Source organism: Ornithodoros turicata, unplaced genomic scaffold, assembly GCF_037126465.1.
Source record: "Ornithodoros turicata isolate Travis unplaced genomic scaffold, ASM3712646v1 ctg00000850.1, whole genome shotgun sequence".
Classification (NCBI taxonomy): domain Eukaryota; kingdom Metazoa; phylum Arthropoda; class Arachnida; order Ixodida; family Argasidae; genus Ornithodoros; species Ornithodoros turicata.
This window is the reverse complement of record NW_026999405.1, coordinates 501,546-520,104: the sequence shown is the minus strand read 5'-3', so window position 1 is coordinate 520,104 and position 18,559 is coordinate 501,546. Positions and strand designations below refer to the sequence as shown.

The 18,559-nt window shown below is 46.0% G+C and overlaps 1 protein-coding gene across 1 annotated transcript in view; it reads left to right on the top strand.

Annotated features, from left to right (window-relative positions):
• LOC135375313 (nose resistant to fluoxetine protein 6-like) overlaps positions 1–18,559 on the top strand; it is an 85,328-nt gene that overhangs the window by 34,368 nt on the left and 32,401 nt on the right. Inside the window, exons 3-4 of the mRNA XM_064608054.1 lie at positions 6,693–6,801; positions 14,438–14,525. Coding sequence (XP_064464124.1) covers positions 6,693–6,801; positions 14,438–14,525 — 197 coding nt within the window. The remainder of the gene's footprint in view (positions 1–6,692; positions 6,802–14,437; positions 14,526–18,559) is intronic.

Genomic DNA, 18,559 nt, shown 5'->3' with positions numbered 1-18,559 from the left:
TGACATGGCCAGTACGCTAAGTGTCACAAAAAAGGCGTACGCCTCCCTTTTGAACGAATCAGGGGCTTAATCGCTTCATCGTCGTTGCGGTCGTGACAAGCTAACGAGTGGCGGGAAATTAAAAAAGGCGGGCGGGAAATTTAAAAAGCTGGGCACGTGATATAACACGTGCACGCCGCTCTTCGCGCGATACGTGAAGGCCGTGGTACACGTCACGCGCAATGTGTCACGTGCCCACCTTTTTTAATTTCCCGCCATTCGTTAGCTTGGACCGTAACGACGATGAAGCGATTAAGCCCCCAGGTCAGATAACGATATCATTCGAGATGATGGTTGGCTAATAGCGTGCTATGCGGTGAAGTTCATTTCTAAGAGTGTACGGATGAAAGTGGGTTGCGGGACCCTCAGAGCGGAAGTTCAGGGAGGACGACGCCCCTTTTTCCCTCCTTCCGACGCCCCTAATGTGTACTGTCCAACAAGTACAAGAACTACACTCTAAAAACAGAACTTCACCGCATAGCACGCTGTGCGCTAACCATTGTCGCGAATGATATGGTTATCGCTTCTGATTCGAAGAGAGAGGTGGGCGTACGCTTTTTTGTGGCAATTTGGATATATCAAGCTTGCCACAAAAAGGCCCTCTCTCTTCGAATCAGAACCGATAACCTTATAATTCTTGGCAATGGTTGGAGCACTGGGTGCTATGCGATGAAGTTCTGTTTTTAGAGTGTAGCACAAGACACCCGAACTTCTGAAATCACTTGTGTACCGGTAATGCTCCGCGTTTCGTACAAAATATTCTGCTATCATTTAACAACGTCTGAAGACAAGCTGACGGGAGTGTTGGTAGAAGGAGAGAAAATCCGGCGAACCGGTTGGAAAATGTGAAGGGAAATGCTTCATGACGAGAACCGCCTACGGTTCGAACAGATACTGTTCTTCTTCTGAGCGCCGTCCTCATCATTTGCATGGCATTCAAAGGTATAGGGATGACGTGTTAAAGGCGCAATCGCATGAGGCGTGTAGAAACGTTTCTCCAGGACGGAGCGGGACGGGGGAGCGGATATGTCCCAGCGTCCTGCCGCAGCGTTTGGAGAGTGGCAGCCAGAACGGCGGTGAACAATAGAAACGCGACGCTCCCCTCGAAGCCGGAGGCGAATAGATATTAGCAGGGTTGGTTACCGAAAATATTATTGTTTCCAGTTCCGGTAACTGAAAAACTCGGCGTTTCGTTTCCGTTTCTGTTTTCATTTCTGGACGATTTTCGGCAGCGGTTTCTGCTTCCGTTTCCTTTGAAGAATTTCGTTTCCGTTTCCGTTTCCGAGGTCATTTCGGTACTGGTTTCTGTTTCTCATCCGGAACTCGTACTGTCTGGTTTTGGCTTTTTCATGTCAGATATTCTAGTTACATAATGGATGCAAAAGGACTGCCACACCAAACGCAAACACTAAAGACTTTAGTGCAAAGTCCGTCACGAATCTTATACACCACAAGTAAAAACAACAACTTTATTTCAGGTATACACCGCAAGTAGATGCCTCTCTATAGGTTGCGGAAATACATGCCTTTAAAAAGTGACAGTCCGGTCGAAAACATAGGTCTGGGAAACACCGCCTTATGATTTCTAATACTCCTCACAACAACTGTGCAAAATATTTCAGAAGAAATCGTATCGCACGATTTATAATCGACTTTTTTCTATGCCGCAGTTGGTCCCGAGTAAAGGTCGCAGCGACCTCTCGCTTGACGTGCATAAGAGCAATGCCGCACGTGACTTGCGCATGCCTGCTTGCGCTATAGCTGAGTGTTGTGTGCTAGCGTTTGTCCATTATAATGTTTTTGAGTAGCAATCACGCGTTATGTAGACTAAAATGCACAGTAGCGTCAATGTAAACACAGGTATCACGACGTAGCTTTCTGTTCAGTACACTCATAGACAAAATCACCTCTCTGCATTCCCAGCAACGGCGCAGTCCTCCGCTCCACTTTGTCCATTGGGGACGTCATGCTCACGTGACGGCTGACGTACATAGAGGATCCTTGAGGCAAGGAGTATGCGAGGGAGAAAAACGAAACCGGATGTCTTCAGAGGAGTATTTGTTATTCGATAACTCGAAAACCACGCCATTTTGTGAGCTGAAACTTTCCACCCAGCATGTAAGCCTCCGTGGCAGTTGAAAAAAATCAACTTCCGGTTTTCCCGGACTGTCCCTTTAAGTTTCAAAAGTCCCCGCTCGTGCGCAGAAATAACAAGTCATCCAGAACTTTCGCGTCCATCTTGCTGCGCAGTGGGCTCAACACGAAAGAAAGCCCCGAAAATAAACGAATGAATGAATGAATGATGACCGAAAGAATAGTGCGGATATATATATAATTTTCATATTATCGCTAAAACACTGAGGGAAACGTCCTGCGAATTTGGTTTCCGTTAACTTTACCACTTTTGAATTTCGTTTCCGTTTCGGTTTCTGGTAGTGGAAACTAAAACAATTTTGTTTCCGCTTCCATTTTCGTTTCCTGTTGAATTTCGGCAATTACCGTTTCTCGTTTCCGTTTGCGGTAGCCAACCCTGGATATTAGGCGTTGGGCAACGGAAGAGGCGGGCACGACGCGTGCAAGTGGCCAATCAGGGGTTAGCCTCGGGTTAGGTCCATCCGGTCGCGGCAGTTTTTGAGCCCCGATGGATGGCGGCACGCCAAACTACTCAAACTGCTCGAGCGGATCGCGTTCGGCAGAAGAACAGAAGGTTGTAGCCAATGGTAAAAACGTGATTCTTGCGTCAGCGTCCTATACATGCAAAACACAAAGAGGAGTGTGCAGCAGCTTGATGAAGATGTTAACCGGAATGCTGCGTTCGCACCGTATATTTGGGTACATTCAGAATAGGGGGACCGGTTTTCACAACAAACGGCTTCGTGAGTGCGCATTGCTGGAGTATATTGTTCGATATAACATGCCATCACTAAAACGCACCTGTGTCCAGGGGCACATCTACAGGGGGTTCCGGATGTCCTGACCCAATCCTCAACTTCTGTCTTCACATATTGTTTAATTGACCCTAGATCGGGTGTCTAGCATGATGTCCACGGTTGGACCCCCCAGAAAAATCCTGGATCCGCCCCTGCCTGTGTCTGAGATTCTTTCGCTTATAATAAAAGTGTTTATCAAGCTACGTGGACTTTCTTTTCTCGAGAGAGTACGGAAACGTTCGCATGGGACGCCGTCCACCCGCCGTTGTAGAGACTGTTGTAGAGAGCACATATTAAGCATACATTAAATCATGTAACACATACCTATAGTGTACTTGCACTCAATGTGATCCCGTCCTGCAACCTGTGCAAGCTAACGTGGATTTTTTAAGGAGTAGCAAGCTGGCACTTGCCTGGCTGACATCTCCTTTTTGTGTGAATAAACATATACCCCCCTCGGAAACACTTGCGGTGCATACGCTGTCAAACAAAAGTCGCCGATACGTTTGGAGTGGCAGACTATGGCAATATCTTGTACTCCTGTCCCAAAAGGCACGACGTTTTGCTTATCTGCTCTGAACGATAAAATTACAAAGTCATTCCGTGTCGCACGTTCCCTTTGTGCCCAAACGCAGGCTTTTCCTGCAGCATGGAGCTTCTCCAGCAGCTAGCAAGCATTTGCGCTATTTTATTTGAAATGTGCTATCAATATGCTCGCACTATAGTTTAGCAACGAATTGTATGACGGAAACAAGACTCGTAGCCCGTATCAGGCAGTATGTTATGCATACGTGTATGATTCGCCAATGTGAGTTAAAACTATAAAAAACAACAACAACAACAACAACAACAAAGCAACAGAATAACACGAATTATATTCCTAAACATTAGGAATATTTTAGGAATAATAGCGCTTAGTTTATTAGAATTGGTGAAATTGAAGGAGATCGTCACATCTGTCTGTCAGATTAAAATGTAACTAAAAAGGAATAACAAGAAAAAATTCTGCTACTCCGTTATCCCGCTTTTTTTCTCTGTCTTGCATGCCTTCCACATTATGAAACGTAGTGGTAGCGGAGAAACACTCCGCCGCTAACCGTAATTGTAGTTGAAACACTCTTTCTATTACAAATTCAAAATGCAGCGGGATCGCTACACTCCGATACTAAAAAAAAAAAAAACAGCGAATACAGTAGCGGCGCAAACTAGAGTAGTGCTGTGAATAAGAGTCAAAATGCACGCTATCTGGTGATACATGATGATATTGGACTGAACCCCTGAGACAAGGAAGGAGTGCTGCCATGCAGGGTTTCGGAGTTGCTGGAGAGCTGGAATGATTCCGGAATCATTCCTTCTTTATAGAGCTCGGAATGGAATGGGTATGGAATGGCAACAAGGAAATTATTACTAGAGTGAGAATGGAATCATTCCGCTTCTTCTCCGGAATGAAATGGCCTGGGTAACCCTATGAAAATCTTGGGTTTAACGCTGCGTAATTCTGTATCTTGAACCCACGATCACCCATCGCACCTGCTCAGCGTCACGAGCCCGGCTGCCGTGCCGAGCTTGGCTGTCGTCAGCGGATCCCGGCCAATTGCTTACCAAAAAACTACTGATGTCGGACAATTGCTCACCACATAATCGCTGATGCCGGACAGTTGCTCACCGCCTCTTTCACTGCACTTATATATGATTTTATTTCGCGTTTTTATGCGATGTGATTTTATTTCTCGTTTATGGCGGTCATATACTTGACTTTTTTATGTTAGCTGAACTCGGGTGTACCTCGAAATAAAGTGACCAAAATCCCCGTTGCAAAATAAACTGTAAATAAATGTTAGCTGACTATAAAATGCAAAGTCGCGCGCGGGAAACTGCCAACAGCGAACTTAGAATGCAGACACTGAACTTGGATCAACCTAATAATAACCTAACCAGCGTGCTGTCCCTCGTGTCCATCCTGCTAAACCTAACGGGCGCTAAAATGTAGCCTTCGTTCGCTAAAACGACTTGGACAGACATCGAAAATTCGTGAATTTGAGTAGTTAAACAGTGATGTGTTTCTAAATCAGGCATGGGCGTACTGAGAGGGGAACAACGTCACTTGTGAAAACTGTGTACTCTTTATATTCATAGGTCATGATTTCTCTGAGGTGTCACAATAATCTGAACCTGCGAACACCCGCCCAGTCCGCAGCGTCCGTCTCCAGGAAAGGAGGTGAGGTGGTTTCACGCTTTGCGCCTCCCCCCCCCCCTTGAAAAAGAAATCCTATAGGAACGCCCCATGGACGCAGGTAGTCCTGACAAAGACGCTTCAGGCGTGCCTGGAAGTGGACGACCTCTCGCCTCACCCTCTTCACTGGTGGATTATTTCCTAGATATATTTGAAGCAACTTAGAGAGACACTTGAGCGATAAAGGGAAAATACACAGCCAGTCTGGTAGCAGTGATGGGAACACAATAAGTCCAGGGAATGAAGCACTTTTTGGAATAAAACTTTAGTATTCACAACCTTTCGTGCAGAACCTGCACTTCATCAGGTGAAGACACAACCTGATGAGGACACACCATATGCAGTGCAGGTTCTGCACGAAAGCTTGTGAACATTAAAGTTTTATTCCAAAGAGTGCTTCGTTCCCTCAACTTAGAAAGCTAAAAGAGAAGTTCAGGTGACATACAAAAGGCAAGCACCATCAACGCGAAATAAAATCACAATATAAGTGTCGTGATAGAGGCGTTGAGTAATTATCCGGCTTCAACGGTTCTGTGGTGAGGAGTTTATCCGCGCCCCGTCGTCAGCTACCGAAGCGACGCAACTTCATAACGTTCGATTGGGGAGTAATGCGAAGGAACTTCCTTGCACCCGGCACACACGCAGGAGGCCGGGTGCAACAGAGGGGTCTGAAGACAACTATAGAGAAGCAATGCTCGCATGGTGACAGCGTGGCTGGCATTAACAGACTTCTTGTGTTTCATTCATATTGCCCTTGTTCCTTTCGGGAATTGAAGGACTACAACAACAACTTTATTTTGAGATGACGAATGGGGTATTTCACCGCTAGGAGCGATACACTACCCCAGTGGAAAGGGAACTACCAAGCCATTCGAGGAATGGGCATTGACAACACCTCTCCGCTCCGAGGAATTGAAAGGAATGGAGTTAGCACATATCTCCAGTCCTCGGAATTGAATTGGAATGGAGTGAGTCACCTAATTCCGCAATCCTGCTGGCATATGTATAACATTGGTCACACGACCGTATTTGTGATCCGTTTGCTCCAAAATAGAAGCGGTACGCAATCGACTCCGTAGATTCCAATGGGTCCGTTTTGGCTCAGTTCAAAACATGATGGAGAAAAACGGGCTCGTGAAACCGGTTTATATCACGCTTCTCACACTTCCTCCCTTACGAGCCAGGCCCACTGATGTCATTTCACACTGATGGCCTGTTATCAGCTAACATGTATTTGCGAGTTCTTGTACACTTATCAGCTGGGTCGTAGGACGCGACCAAAGCTGTCCGTCTACCGCTGACACGTGGAACCAATAGAAGAAGTGCATAGCCGCTTCAATTATTTCCGAATAATGAGAACCCCAGCGGGGAATAGAAATAACTGTAGGAGGGGCGTTGAAGCCGGATTGATATTGAACGAGAGTTTGAGTTAGGTTTTGATGCACGTGAGAAGCCATAAAACCGCTAACCATGCACATTGTCAATTTCAGATGCTGAAAAATGCGTTGCGCATTCCAGGGAGCCTCCTGGTGTTCCGCTTAGGCCTGTGCGTTCCTTCTGTCTGTGCAAGAGAAGACATCGAAAAAATGGTCAAGTACAGTAAGTGAAACAACACGTACTAGAACGCTAACGACTGGATGTAATAGTTTTAACATGTTGCCGTCTTCATAATTTGCGATGGAATTATGGACGCTGATGTGCGCGCGCACGCTTGAACACTGGTGGGAACATTAAGTGGAACTTCAACCAGATTTCCGTTTATACGTCAAGAAAAGAAGGCAGTGTTAGCAAACCGTTGGTAACCGTTGTTCGTTGGTAACGTTACCGTGCGTATCGGAACCAACCGCAGTCGCGGCTCGCAATCTTATCCACTGATTGATTACCATCTGGAATAACCCTTTGTTGCTTTGCCATTGGCCCAAAACAAGATCGCCACCACGAGAGAGACAGCAGCACTTTTCATCTCACGCTATAACGGACAAATTGCACGTTCAGCTTTTGTCCTGTGAAAAAAAAAAAGAAGAAGAGGAACAGGAAGGAAGTGTCGCGGAACTTCACGGACGCTTATACACTCTAACAACTGAACTTCACCGCATAGCACGCTCTGCGCCAACCATTGCCACGAATGACAGGGTTATCGCTTCTGTTTCGAAGATCAAGGGAGCCGTACGCCTTTTTGTGTCAGTTATCATGTATCCAAAATGACACAAAAAGGCGTACGCCTCGCTCTTTCTTCGAATCAGAAGAGATAGCCCTATCATTCGTGGGAATGGTTGGCGCAGAGCGTGCTGTGAGATGAAATTCCGTCTTTCGAATGTAGACGACCTGAGCCCCTAGGTTACCGATTACATTTCGCCGCCCCACAAAACTAGTTTGTACACTGTTAAAACAGAACTTCACCATATAGCACGCTCCTAGCCAACCATCATTCCGAATGATATCATTCTGTGTATTGATTCGTTGAAAATGGGAGGAGGTGCCTATCTGGGATACATTATGCTTGTCCCAGATAGGCGACTCCCCCCCTGTTTTGAACAAATCAGGACACAGAATGATATCATTCGGAATCATGGTTGGCTATGAGCGTGCTGTGTGGTGAAGTTCTGTTTTAACAGTGTAGGCATATATCAGCCTTATCAGGCGACGCGTTCTTCTCGCTACTTGCCCACCAAGAACCGGGTGTTTTATTTATTTATTTACAATGAGAAACTACAGATTCAAGAAGAAAATGAATGATAGGAAAGAGAGAGGAAATGGTAAACCCATCGCCCATCTCCCGTCTCACGCAACGTATCTCAGGGGAAACGGAGGGAAAAAGTAATGGAAAAGGAAGAATAAAAAACTCCACTGTCCAGCAGGGCCACAGCCGATGGTATACATATGCAAAAAAAAGGCAGCGCTCATTGTCCTCCTTCACGTATTATGATCAGTGATTGTTTTTTTTACGGATTTTTAAATAAAAAATAAAAATAAAACCTCCTATAAATTCTCATACATGACAATTAAACTTATAAAACTCTTGACATTTCGAATCCTCTCATACATTTCTAGCTGCGACTTCTTGTCCTGCTTGATTCTTGTGTGAATGCTTCTCCATTTCTTCCGCAGTATTCCATTCCCCCCCCCCCCATACTTCAAGTCGTTTTCCCCGATGATTCCGGATCCACCATCCATCTTATTGTTTTAGCCAAAAATAAATCTCTTTTAAGTACCAGCTCAATTCTAAAGTCTTCCATGAACCAGACCGTACTTCTCTATTTCCTTTTTTACTTCTTACTTTCGCTTATTTGCTTATTTACTTTAATGCTCCTTGCCGTATTTAGTAACGTCATGGATAGGCCTACCTTCCTCGCCATCTGCGTTTTTTTTTCAATTCTGATGCCTCCCCCCACCCCCCACCCCCCATCAGAATATACAGCATCTGACGACCTGATAACGAAAGGAAGGTTAGGTAGCACGCGAGCTGGTGGTGACGATCCATGACTTGAAAAGCAGAGACAAGGTAGGGACAAAAACAGACAAACACAAACACGGTCTCAAACTCAGCTGAGTTTGAGACCGTGTTTGTGTTTGTCAGTTATTTTAGGCCCTACCTCGTCTCGGCTTTTCAAGTCATGGATTGACAACCTGCCCCACTTTTACCCATCAGTGTTCAGTATACCGGGTGTTTCACGAAAGTCCCCCAGCTGAATAATTCGCGAACAGGTGGCGCCATCGAAGAAATTTCTTTTTGGTAGAGATCTTTGGGACATCGGCCATGGACTGAGTAATGAGCGGCTCAGTTGCATACGCTCACTAATTAAATAAACATGCAAACTTTTAAATTTTACTTCGCACGCTTACGGAATTTCTGTTTTACACATCGGGACCTTCAGCGAAAAATATTCCAAGAAAAAAAGAAAAAAAAACGCGTCGACACTAAGTGATTTTTCCGAGTAATTAATTGGTTTCGGTTTGCATATTTTTTTTTTGCGCGGAGCTGTGCACCAATGCGCTCTTTGGTTCAGCCATCCGGCTGTCAATTTCGTGTTCACCCGCCTGGTTCACGCACGGGGGCGACGGAAAATTAGGAACAGCCTCAAGCGGCGCTTTGGTATTTGTTCTTAAAGCGACTGGTAAACAGCACTGCCGGTTCTGTCGTTCCGTAGGTTAGATAGCATGCTCTTATCATGGATGATGATGAATAGGGCGCGAGGTCTGTGAACTAGTGGGGTACGCTCTTAAAAATTAACTTCACCACATAGCACGCTCCTAGCCAACCATCATCCCGTTCTCTCCCCTGATTTGTTGAAAACGGGAGGCGTACGCCTTTTTGTGACACTTGTGTAGAAATGTTAATTGTCACAAAAAGGCGGACGCCTCCCGTTTTCAACAAATCAGGGGAGAGAACGATGTCACTCGGGGTGATGGTTGGCTAGGAGCGTGCTATGTGGTGAAGTACATTTTTAAGAGTGTACGCTCTTAAAAATTAACTTCACCACATAGCACGCTCCTAGCCAACCATCATCCCGAATGACGACGTTCTCTCCCCTGATTTGTTGAAAACGGGAGGCGGAACCTTCGTTTGTGTGTGTGTCCTTATGCACGGCATAATCCGTACAAAAAAGACGTACTCCTCCCATTTTCATCAAATCAAGGGAGAGAAGGTTGTCAATAGGGATGATGGTTGGCTAGGATCGTGCTACGTGGTGAAGTTCATTTTTAAGAGTGTAGAGAAGGAGAAGGAACACCAAAGCGTCTCCTGCTGTCTTGCGGCGGTCCCTTACCTTCCGTCACCCCCGTGTGTCAACGAGGCTGATGAAGACGAAATTGACAGCCGGATAGCTGATCCAAAGAGCGCATTGGTGCACTGCTCCGCGCGAGAAATATGTAAACCGCAACCAATCATTTACTAGGAAAAATCGCTAAGTGTCGACGTGTTTTTTTTTTTCTAGGAATATTTTTCGCTGAAGGTCCCGATGTGTAAAACAGAGGTTTCGTAAGTGTGCGAAATAAAATTTAAAAGTTAGGATGTTTATTTAATTGGTGAGCATATGCAATTGAGCCGCTCACTACTGGGTTCATGGCCGATGTCCCAAGGATCTTTAGCAAAAAGAAATTTCTTTGCTAGCGCCAGCTGTTCACGAATTATTCAGCCGAGGGACCTGCGTGAAACACCCGGTATACAGGGTGTTTCACCTAAAATGATAAAAAATTCTAACTGGCGACGTACTCGCCGGGGGATTGTGGGACTTTTGGCAATCACATTCAGGAAACTTTAGCCACCATTGAGGAAGGCTTTGGACAATTTTTAATTGCGGGAAATTTATTTTTGTCAGTTAAACTTTCAAAATTGCCAAGCGAACCTCTATTTTTTTAGAGAATATGTAAAAATTTTACCGAAATACCTGGAAAATGATTAGTAAAAATTGCGGTTTGTTTTGCCTTCGTTGTGATAAGACGCTTGTTTTGTTTTCTTTGTGATAAAACGGTTGTTACCAGCATCACGGGCAAAGCGGAGGAAAGAAAGGTAAAACAAGAGTCGAGAACACTTCCTCCTCACCCCGCATATTCCATGCGCTCTTCTTTGCGACAATCAAGCAGGCGGGGCTAAAGCGGAAATTTTACTTTTTTTTTTTCGGCTATTGCTGTTGCGATACTGTGCATGGTCTTTGTTTGGCCTGTGGTTATCCGTGGAGGACTTAACATTTCTCTAAAAAAAGTGAGGGTCGCTTGGCGAGTTTTAAAGTTCAATTGAAAAATAAATTTCCCGCAATTAAAAATTGTCAAAGCCTTCCTTAATGGTGTCAAAAGTTGTCAGAAGGTAATTGCCGAAAGTCCCACAATTCCAGTTAGAATTTTTTGGTCACGTTAGGTGAAAGATCGTGTATACTAGCTGGAGTGACGGCGGGCATATACCTCACTGTGAAGCCAGGGGCAGATATCTTTCTTTGCCCTAGAATTCAAGATGAATGATCGAATGAGTTACCAAGGTATGCGCGTTATACCGCCTACTTACCCGCGGAGCGGAGTTTCAGGGGTTCCCGGCAACCAGCCGAATGGCTCGGGCTCTTCGGCGGGAGGCAAACATGCGTTGTTCCTGACCATATTCCTGTGCACTTACAAATGAAAGGTGATTCCTGGGGTTGTCTTTGTGCTTCCTGTGGGTTCTATGTGCATCCGTACGCAATACACGAGTCAACAATGCTTGTAATCCGGATGCGCGGCTCTATGTGCTTCCTCCGGTAAGATGGCGTCGTGTTGGCTTCACTTAGAGGACGCCCCTTTCACTCCATAGACGACCCTCTGTTTATAAACATATGTCGTCACGAGAAGACCAGTCGGAGGTTATATTTCGTTGTGGCGGAGGAGAAGCGGGAAAAACGCGTCGGCTGATAAAGTTGACAGTGACCACCGGCATGCTTTGCGTGGCGACATTACGTAATCAATGGCGTAAGGGCACGGTCGTCCATAGCATGTCGGTTGTTGCGAACGGGCACGAAGAATTCAATGAGGTACTTTACGTGCTAAGTTTGAATGATATTCGTGCGATAACACGTGGACATTTTAAAGATATTTGCCTCGATGGCATCTTCTGTACACCATAACATATTCGCCCATGAAATGCTTGTTCTAATTCAATTGTTTACGTACAGCAACGATATTCGTTTGGATAAAATCACTTTATGCTGCACAAAGCAAGATAACTTCACGACTTTTAGCTTTTGGGACCTTCAGTGGACACCTTTTTGAGAAAAATCTGCCTGAAGCTGGTCATTTGTCGCAGCAATTAATTGGTTTCGGTTTACATATTTGTGTCGTGGCTGATAGCGGGGAAGCGAAAAAGGACGCTCTTCCACTCCCTTATCCACCAATGGATTATGTCCTTTTGCGCTTCGCCGCGACCAGCCGCGAGAAATATATGTAAAGCGAAAGCAATTAATTACTGATTTACAGTTGTTTATCTGAAAGCCCCAAAGAGGGCCCCAAAAGGGGGAAATCTCATCTTAATGGCGAAGGATGATGAGGTGCTTCAGGAGTTATGTTTTTTCACGAAACTCATTTCGGTTTTTTTCTTAGATAATGAGCGCCTACTACTCATTCACACGGTGCGTAGACCGTAGGTGGTATCGGAGAGCTACTCATAAAAAAAAAGTTATTTGATTGGCGCACCCGCTCGCGAGTTATTTATCCCCGGGATTTAGCAGAAACACCCCGTATATATTGAATGCACCTCGTTTTAAAACATGTTGACACTGGTTCTACATCAAAGTCAACGAATAGATAATACATTTTGATTGCATTTTGATCTCCTACGTCAAATAGTTTGACCTATATACTTGACTTTGGTAAGTAGGCTGCATCCAGTTCCGCAGAGTTCAATTCCAATTTCAATGCAAATAAAACGGTTTGTTCGTAACATAGAATTGTTCCACTAGGGTTGGAATTGTTAGTCGAGATAATCTGTAATCACCTCGGAAGCTTTAACCTATACGTATAGCCTGAACTTACTTGTAGCTCTCGGAAATTGGTAAGCACTGTGCAGAAGGGACGTATATACCGGGTGTTTCAGTTAAATCCCCGGGCTAAATAATTCGCGAACGGGTGCACCAATCCACGAACTTTCTTTTTTACAAGTATCTGTCCGATACCACCTACAAGCTGCACACCGTGTGAATGAGTGGGAGGCGCTCATTATTAAAATAAAAATGCAAATGAGTTTCGTCAAAAAGCGTATCTTCTAAAGCAGGGCGCTGTCGGCATTAAAATGGGTACTACCCCTTTTGGGACCTTCAGTGGACACCTTTTAGAGAAAAATCTGCCACCGAAGCGGGTCATTTGTTGCAGTAATTAATTGGTTTCGGTTTACGTATTTTTTTTTTGCGGCTGGTCGCGGCGAAGCGCAAAAGGGCGTATTTCATTGGTGTAATTCATTGGTGTAATTCATTGGTGTAAGGACGTAATTCATTGATGGATAAGGGAGTGAAAGAGCGTCCTTTTGCGCTTCGCAGCGACAAGCCGCGACAAAAATACGTAAACCGAAACTAATTAATTACTGCAACAAATGACCCGCTTCGGTGGCAGATTTTTCTCTAAAAGGTGTCCACTGAAGGTCCCAAAAGGGGTAGTACCCATTTTAATACCGACAGCGCCCTGCTTTAGAAGTTACGCTTTTTTACGAAACTCATTTGCATTTTTATCTTAATAATGAGGGCCTCCCACTAATCCACACGGTGTGCAGCTTGTAGGTGGTATCGGACAGATACTTGTAAAAAAGAAAGCTCGTGGATTGGTGCACCCGTTCGCGAATTATTTAGCCCGGGGATTTAACTGAAACACCCGGTAGAGGTAGCCTGCATGGCTACTCAAGCCTCGGCTCCAGCCAATAAAATCAAAGGCGATTCGATTCCCATTCCGAAAAACCTCCGAAAATATACGGCGGTGAAATTTACTCAGATTGATCCGAAAAACTCCGCTTCAGTGGGGTTCCATGAGCCGAGAACTCGGCATGGAGTCTCGGCTTCTTTTTAACCTGGGCATGGAAAGCATTTTGACCTTTTATGTCGGGAGGTTCTCACAGTGCGGGTTACTAGACCTCGCGACGTGGAACGGTGGCTTTGTTGACCCAGATCCAGTGCGCATCCAGTCTTTCAGTACTAAGCAATGCGCGATGCATCCGTATAATGCGGGTCGGCTCCATACCTGCATACAGGCAATTGCAACTTCCATTGTCCCTAAAAAATATCCCACAACACGTGGCACTGAATGTGCATTTCTGATGCAGTTTTTTATCATCTGTCCAAACATCAGACAGGCCTCAAAGTTGTGCATCGTCTTCCGCGAGGGACGTTAAATGTGGCGTGCCGTGTGTAGAACTTTCAGCGCACGTTCAAGTACCCTCTGGTGGGCAAAATTAATCCACAGACGCGACCACTCTGGCGCTGCTCATGATAGCAGTTGTCTCGTGACGTAAAGTCCCGAATTATGGAAAGTTGTGGAAAACTCCCTGAGCTGTACTCGTACTTCAAGAATGGCGTTCGACGGCGAGTCTCATAAGTAACGACACTCTAAATCGGAATAACATTAGCCAATAACGTCATAAATCGTGCTCGTGTGCTATGGTGTATAAATCTGGACTGCGGGATATGCTCAATGTGAGGAAAGTACCAGAACGCTCTCCTCACAGTGTAACATGGTGTGGAAAGCCTGACTTGTTTGTTGTTGCTACTTATCTATATTCGTCTGAACGTTTTAGCGGTCGGTCACCTGGATATGAAGGCTGAAGTCACAGAGTGCCAAATCAAGGAAGACAAGCCATTGACCAAAATACAGATTGTGGTCATGTAAGTCACGTTCAACTACGCAGTGCAATTAAGTTTCGTGCTTCGTATTTCCTTCATGTATGTGACGTCAACTTGCTTTCTTCTAGTGGCAGCGTACGAAGGTATATATTGGAATAAGTTATACAGTGCATGCATAATCAGTGTATAACAATGTGCATGTAGGAAGTTTCCTCGACTTCACCGCATAACACGCGCAAGGCTAATCCGTTGCACGGAACAATGCGGCATTACCACTTCTGGTACGAGGGAAAAGCGGGGCATACGCTTTGTTTGGGACGCTAAAGCGGCAAGTACACTCCTAGAAATGAACTTCACCGCATAGCACGCTCCTATCCAACCATCATCTCGAATGATATCGTTATCTGCCCTAATTTATTGAAAACCGGAGGTGCACGCCTTTCTTGTGACAATTTTGAACTGCATAAGTGTCACAAAAAAGGCGTACGCCTCGCCTATTCAACAAATCGGGGCAGATAACGATATCCTTGCTAGGAGCGGCTAGGAGCGTGCCATGCGGTGTACACTCTAAAAACAGAACTTCACCGCATGGCACGTAGTGCGCCAATCATTGTCGCTAACGATAGGGTTATCGCTTTTGATTCGAGGAGACAGGGAGGCGTGAGCCTTTTTGTGGCAATTACCATATATCCAAATTGCCACAAAAAGGCGTACGCCCCTTCTCTCCTCGAATCAGAAGCGATGACCCTATCAGTCGTGGCAGTGGTTGGCGCACAGCTTCCTATGCGGTGAAGCTCTGTTTTTAGAGTATAGTTCTTTCTTAAGAGTGCGTATGAAGCCGTTGCCTTGACAGCAATACAAATCGAACTGGGGTTGGTGATCTATGTGCGACGGAAATTTTCAGTCTCCTCTCCTGTCATTACTGGTCTTCTCAACCAATCTCCAGCAATGATTGAGCGTTTGAGCAAATCAATGGGAAGCCACTCCGCCCTGCTCAAGAAGGAGAGAAGCTCGTGGTTTCGTTCACGTTCATAAATCACGAAACACATTGTCTTTCTAATGCTGTGGCATGTTTCATTCTGCGAGGATATTTTATTGCGCCTTAGTGTCCCTTAACATATCTGCACGGTGCTACAAGTATGGCTACCCAAGTTCAATAAATCCAGAGAGAAAATAGAGTAACTTTGATCAGGAAGCGGTAAGACCGCGTACCCACATATGGCAAATGCGCACCGGGCGGAAAATTCTTGCCGCGCTGCGGGAGAAGCCGCCTTCGCTCCGACCACGCAATGCACGATTTTTAGCAGCATGCCGCGCATTCTCGGCCAATCAGGTGGCGAACCGAGATTGCGTCACACTCTTGATTTCATCCGGCCACCCACGCAGTCTGCAGCACGTCCAGGGCGTCGATATCACGAGAGCCGCGGAAACCGCATGCGGTAGCGGCTGCCGCCTTGCCTCTTGCGGCAGGCAGTTTCCCCAGATGAGTCCGCACGTGGGTACGGGCCGTAAAAGAGATAGAAGCCGTAACCCTATAATTCGTAGCAATGATTAGCGTGCAGCGTCTAATACGGTCAAGTTCTGTTTTTAGGGTGCAGTGCCGAATTATGTGGTTATCGCTTCTGATTTGAGGACGGGGTGGGACGTAGTTTTTTTTTTTTTGTAGCAATCAACGTATATCCCCCCCCCAACCCCCACAGAACCACTAGCCGCCCATCAACATCCAGCGAACGTCGGGTTGTGGATGCTGGGTACGTCTCACGAACGTAAACATTTCCTCTCGGATACGTTTCAACTACCCCCGTACTACCTTGCTAATCAAGAGCAAATTATGCGAAATGAACGTCGTAGGACCGCCGATGCTGATCTTCGAGGGACCTGTGGAGGATCTATTCTCGCGCCATAGGTACCGCCCGCCTATGGAAGTATCATAATTGTAATCATGAAGTGAATACAAAGACGCTAGTGTGCACCCAAAACACTTTATTTCCATGTGGGTTTTATTTACAGGTGCATTCGCACATGCCTGCTTGCACATAAGCAGCACATATAATGAAAGAATGTGACAAGATGCCATATCCAGACCATTCCCGTTCATACAGATCGTGATCACAATATCGCCACGTTATGTAAACAAGATAAAAAACATCCATGTTACTCGCTGTATAATTAGTTAGTATCTTGCAAGGAATCGACGCAACTGTATCCTTACGCTCCTAAACGCCTTATGAACGGCTACCGGTTCCTTTAAATTGTTCCTTCGTGTGTTTTCCAGCCTCTGGAACTCAATGGCCAAGTCGAAGTTCTGCCGCCAAGGCACACTGATAAAAACGGCAGACATAATACAGGCATCATCGGTCTCTGCCTATGGCGCACACGCATACCAGCATTTGGCAGTACATCCCGCTTATCTACGAGGGGTGTTCAAGTCAAACCGTGATTTTTCAATTTCGCAAAAGCAAAATGAACTTACAGGCGATAAATTAGTTTTATTTTTCAACCTAATCTCCAGCTGGACTAATGCACTTGCCCCAGCGTTTCATGAGAGCTTGGAAGCCAGCAGCGTAGAAATCCTTACCGCCGCGTAGAAGCCATGATCGGACCGCATTCTTGACGTCGTCGTCGTAGCTGAAGTGGCGGCCCCCAAGGAACGCCTTCAGTGGCCCGAAGAGATGGGAATCGCTGGGGGCGAAGTCTGGACTGTAAGGGGGATGTAGCAGGAACTCCCAACCACATTACTGTAAGGTGCGTGTCGTGAGATGTGCGGTATGCGGGCGTGCAATGTCCTGTTGGAGGAGGACTCCTTTGGTGATGGGTCACGGCCGCTTTTGCTTCAGCGCTTTATGTACATCTCTGACGACATGGCAGTAATATGCACTATTGATGGTGGCACCACTGGGCAGAAAAGCAACATGAAATATGCCAGCCTTGTCCCAGAAAACCGTGGCCATGACTTTACCCGCAGACGGGGTGCTTTGGAACTTCTTGTGAGCTGGCGAGCCCGGATGCTTCCATTGTTTTAATGCGCGTTTAGACTCAGGAGTGAAATGGTGCGCCCACGTTTCATCGCACGTGATGATCCGATCAAGGAACGGCTGTCCTTCAGTGTCGAGACGGTACCTCAGCTCTTGGGAGATTTCCAGTCTTCTCTGCCGGTCAAAGACGGAGAGCTGCCTCGGGACCCAACGGGCACTAACTTATCGAAACTGGAGCTGTTCATGAATGAGAGCGTTCAACGTTCCCACAGAAAGACCCGTCTTTCGAGCCAGTTCGAGACATGTTATCCGTCGGCCCTTGAGGATCTGGCGCTCCACAAGTTGGATGTTCTCAGGAACTCTGACAATGGGCTCGGAACTGCCCCGGCCGGGATCGTGCTGCAATGATGTACGGCCGTCTCGGAACCGTTTGCACGACTCAAACGCTTTGCTGCGGCTAAGTGTATCGTGACTATACTGAACCTGAAATCTTCTGTGAATTTCAGATTACCTTACGTCTTCATTCACGAGAAACTTCATGACAATTCGCTGTTCGATGTGCGCGCTCACCTCGTTGTCGGCCATCATGTCCAGCACGTGTGTTCTATTTTGCACAAACTTTGGACCATCAAGTGGTGAACGCGGAGGCTTGTCGCGTGTGAAAATGAAGATGTAGCGCGAGCCATTTGTACACTCAGGAGACAGAAAGTCCCGGTTTGACTTGTACACCCCTCGTAGCATTCTTACCTCTAACGCACAAGTCAGTAAATAATTCCAAGATTGCTCAAAGAGAAAACATGCAACACTTTCTGGGAGACGCCGAGACACACACAATGAGAAATGACCGATGCTGAGCGGCACAGCTCCCGTTTATGCCTGAAAAAACAAAACAAACAAAAAAACCTCGAGAACACAGTGAGTGGATCACTAAATAAAAGTAGCAGACATGCGCTAATATGCCTATATTACAAGCTCAGCTAGGATCGATTGCATTTTTATTCACTAACCAGTGAGCTAAAGCGACATCAAGAACAGTGGAGTCTAAAACGCGAGCGCTAACAAAGGCACCACGGCCTTTTACCTGTATTTCGGTCATAGATA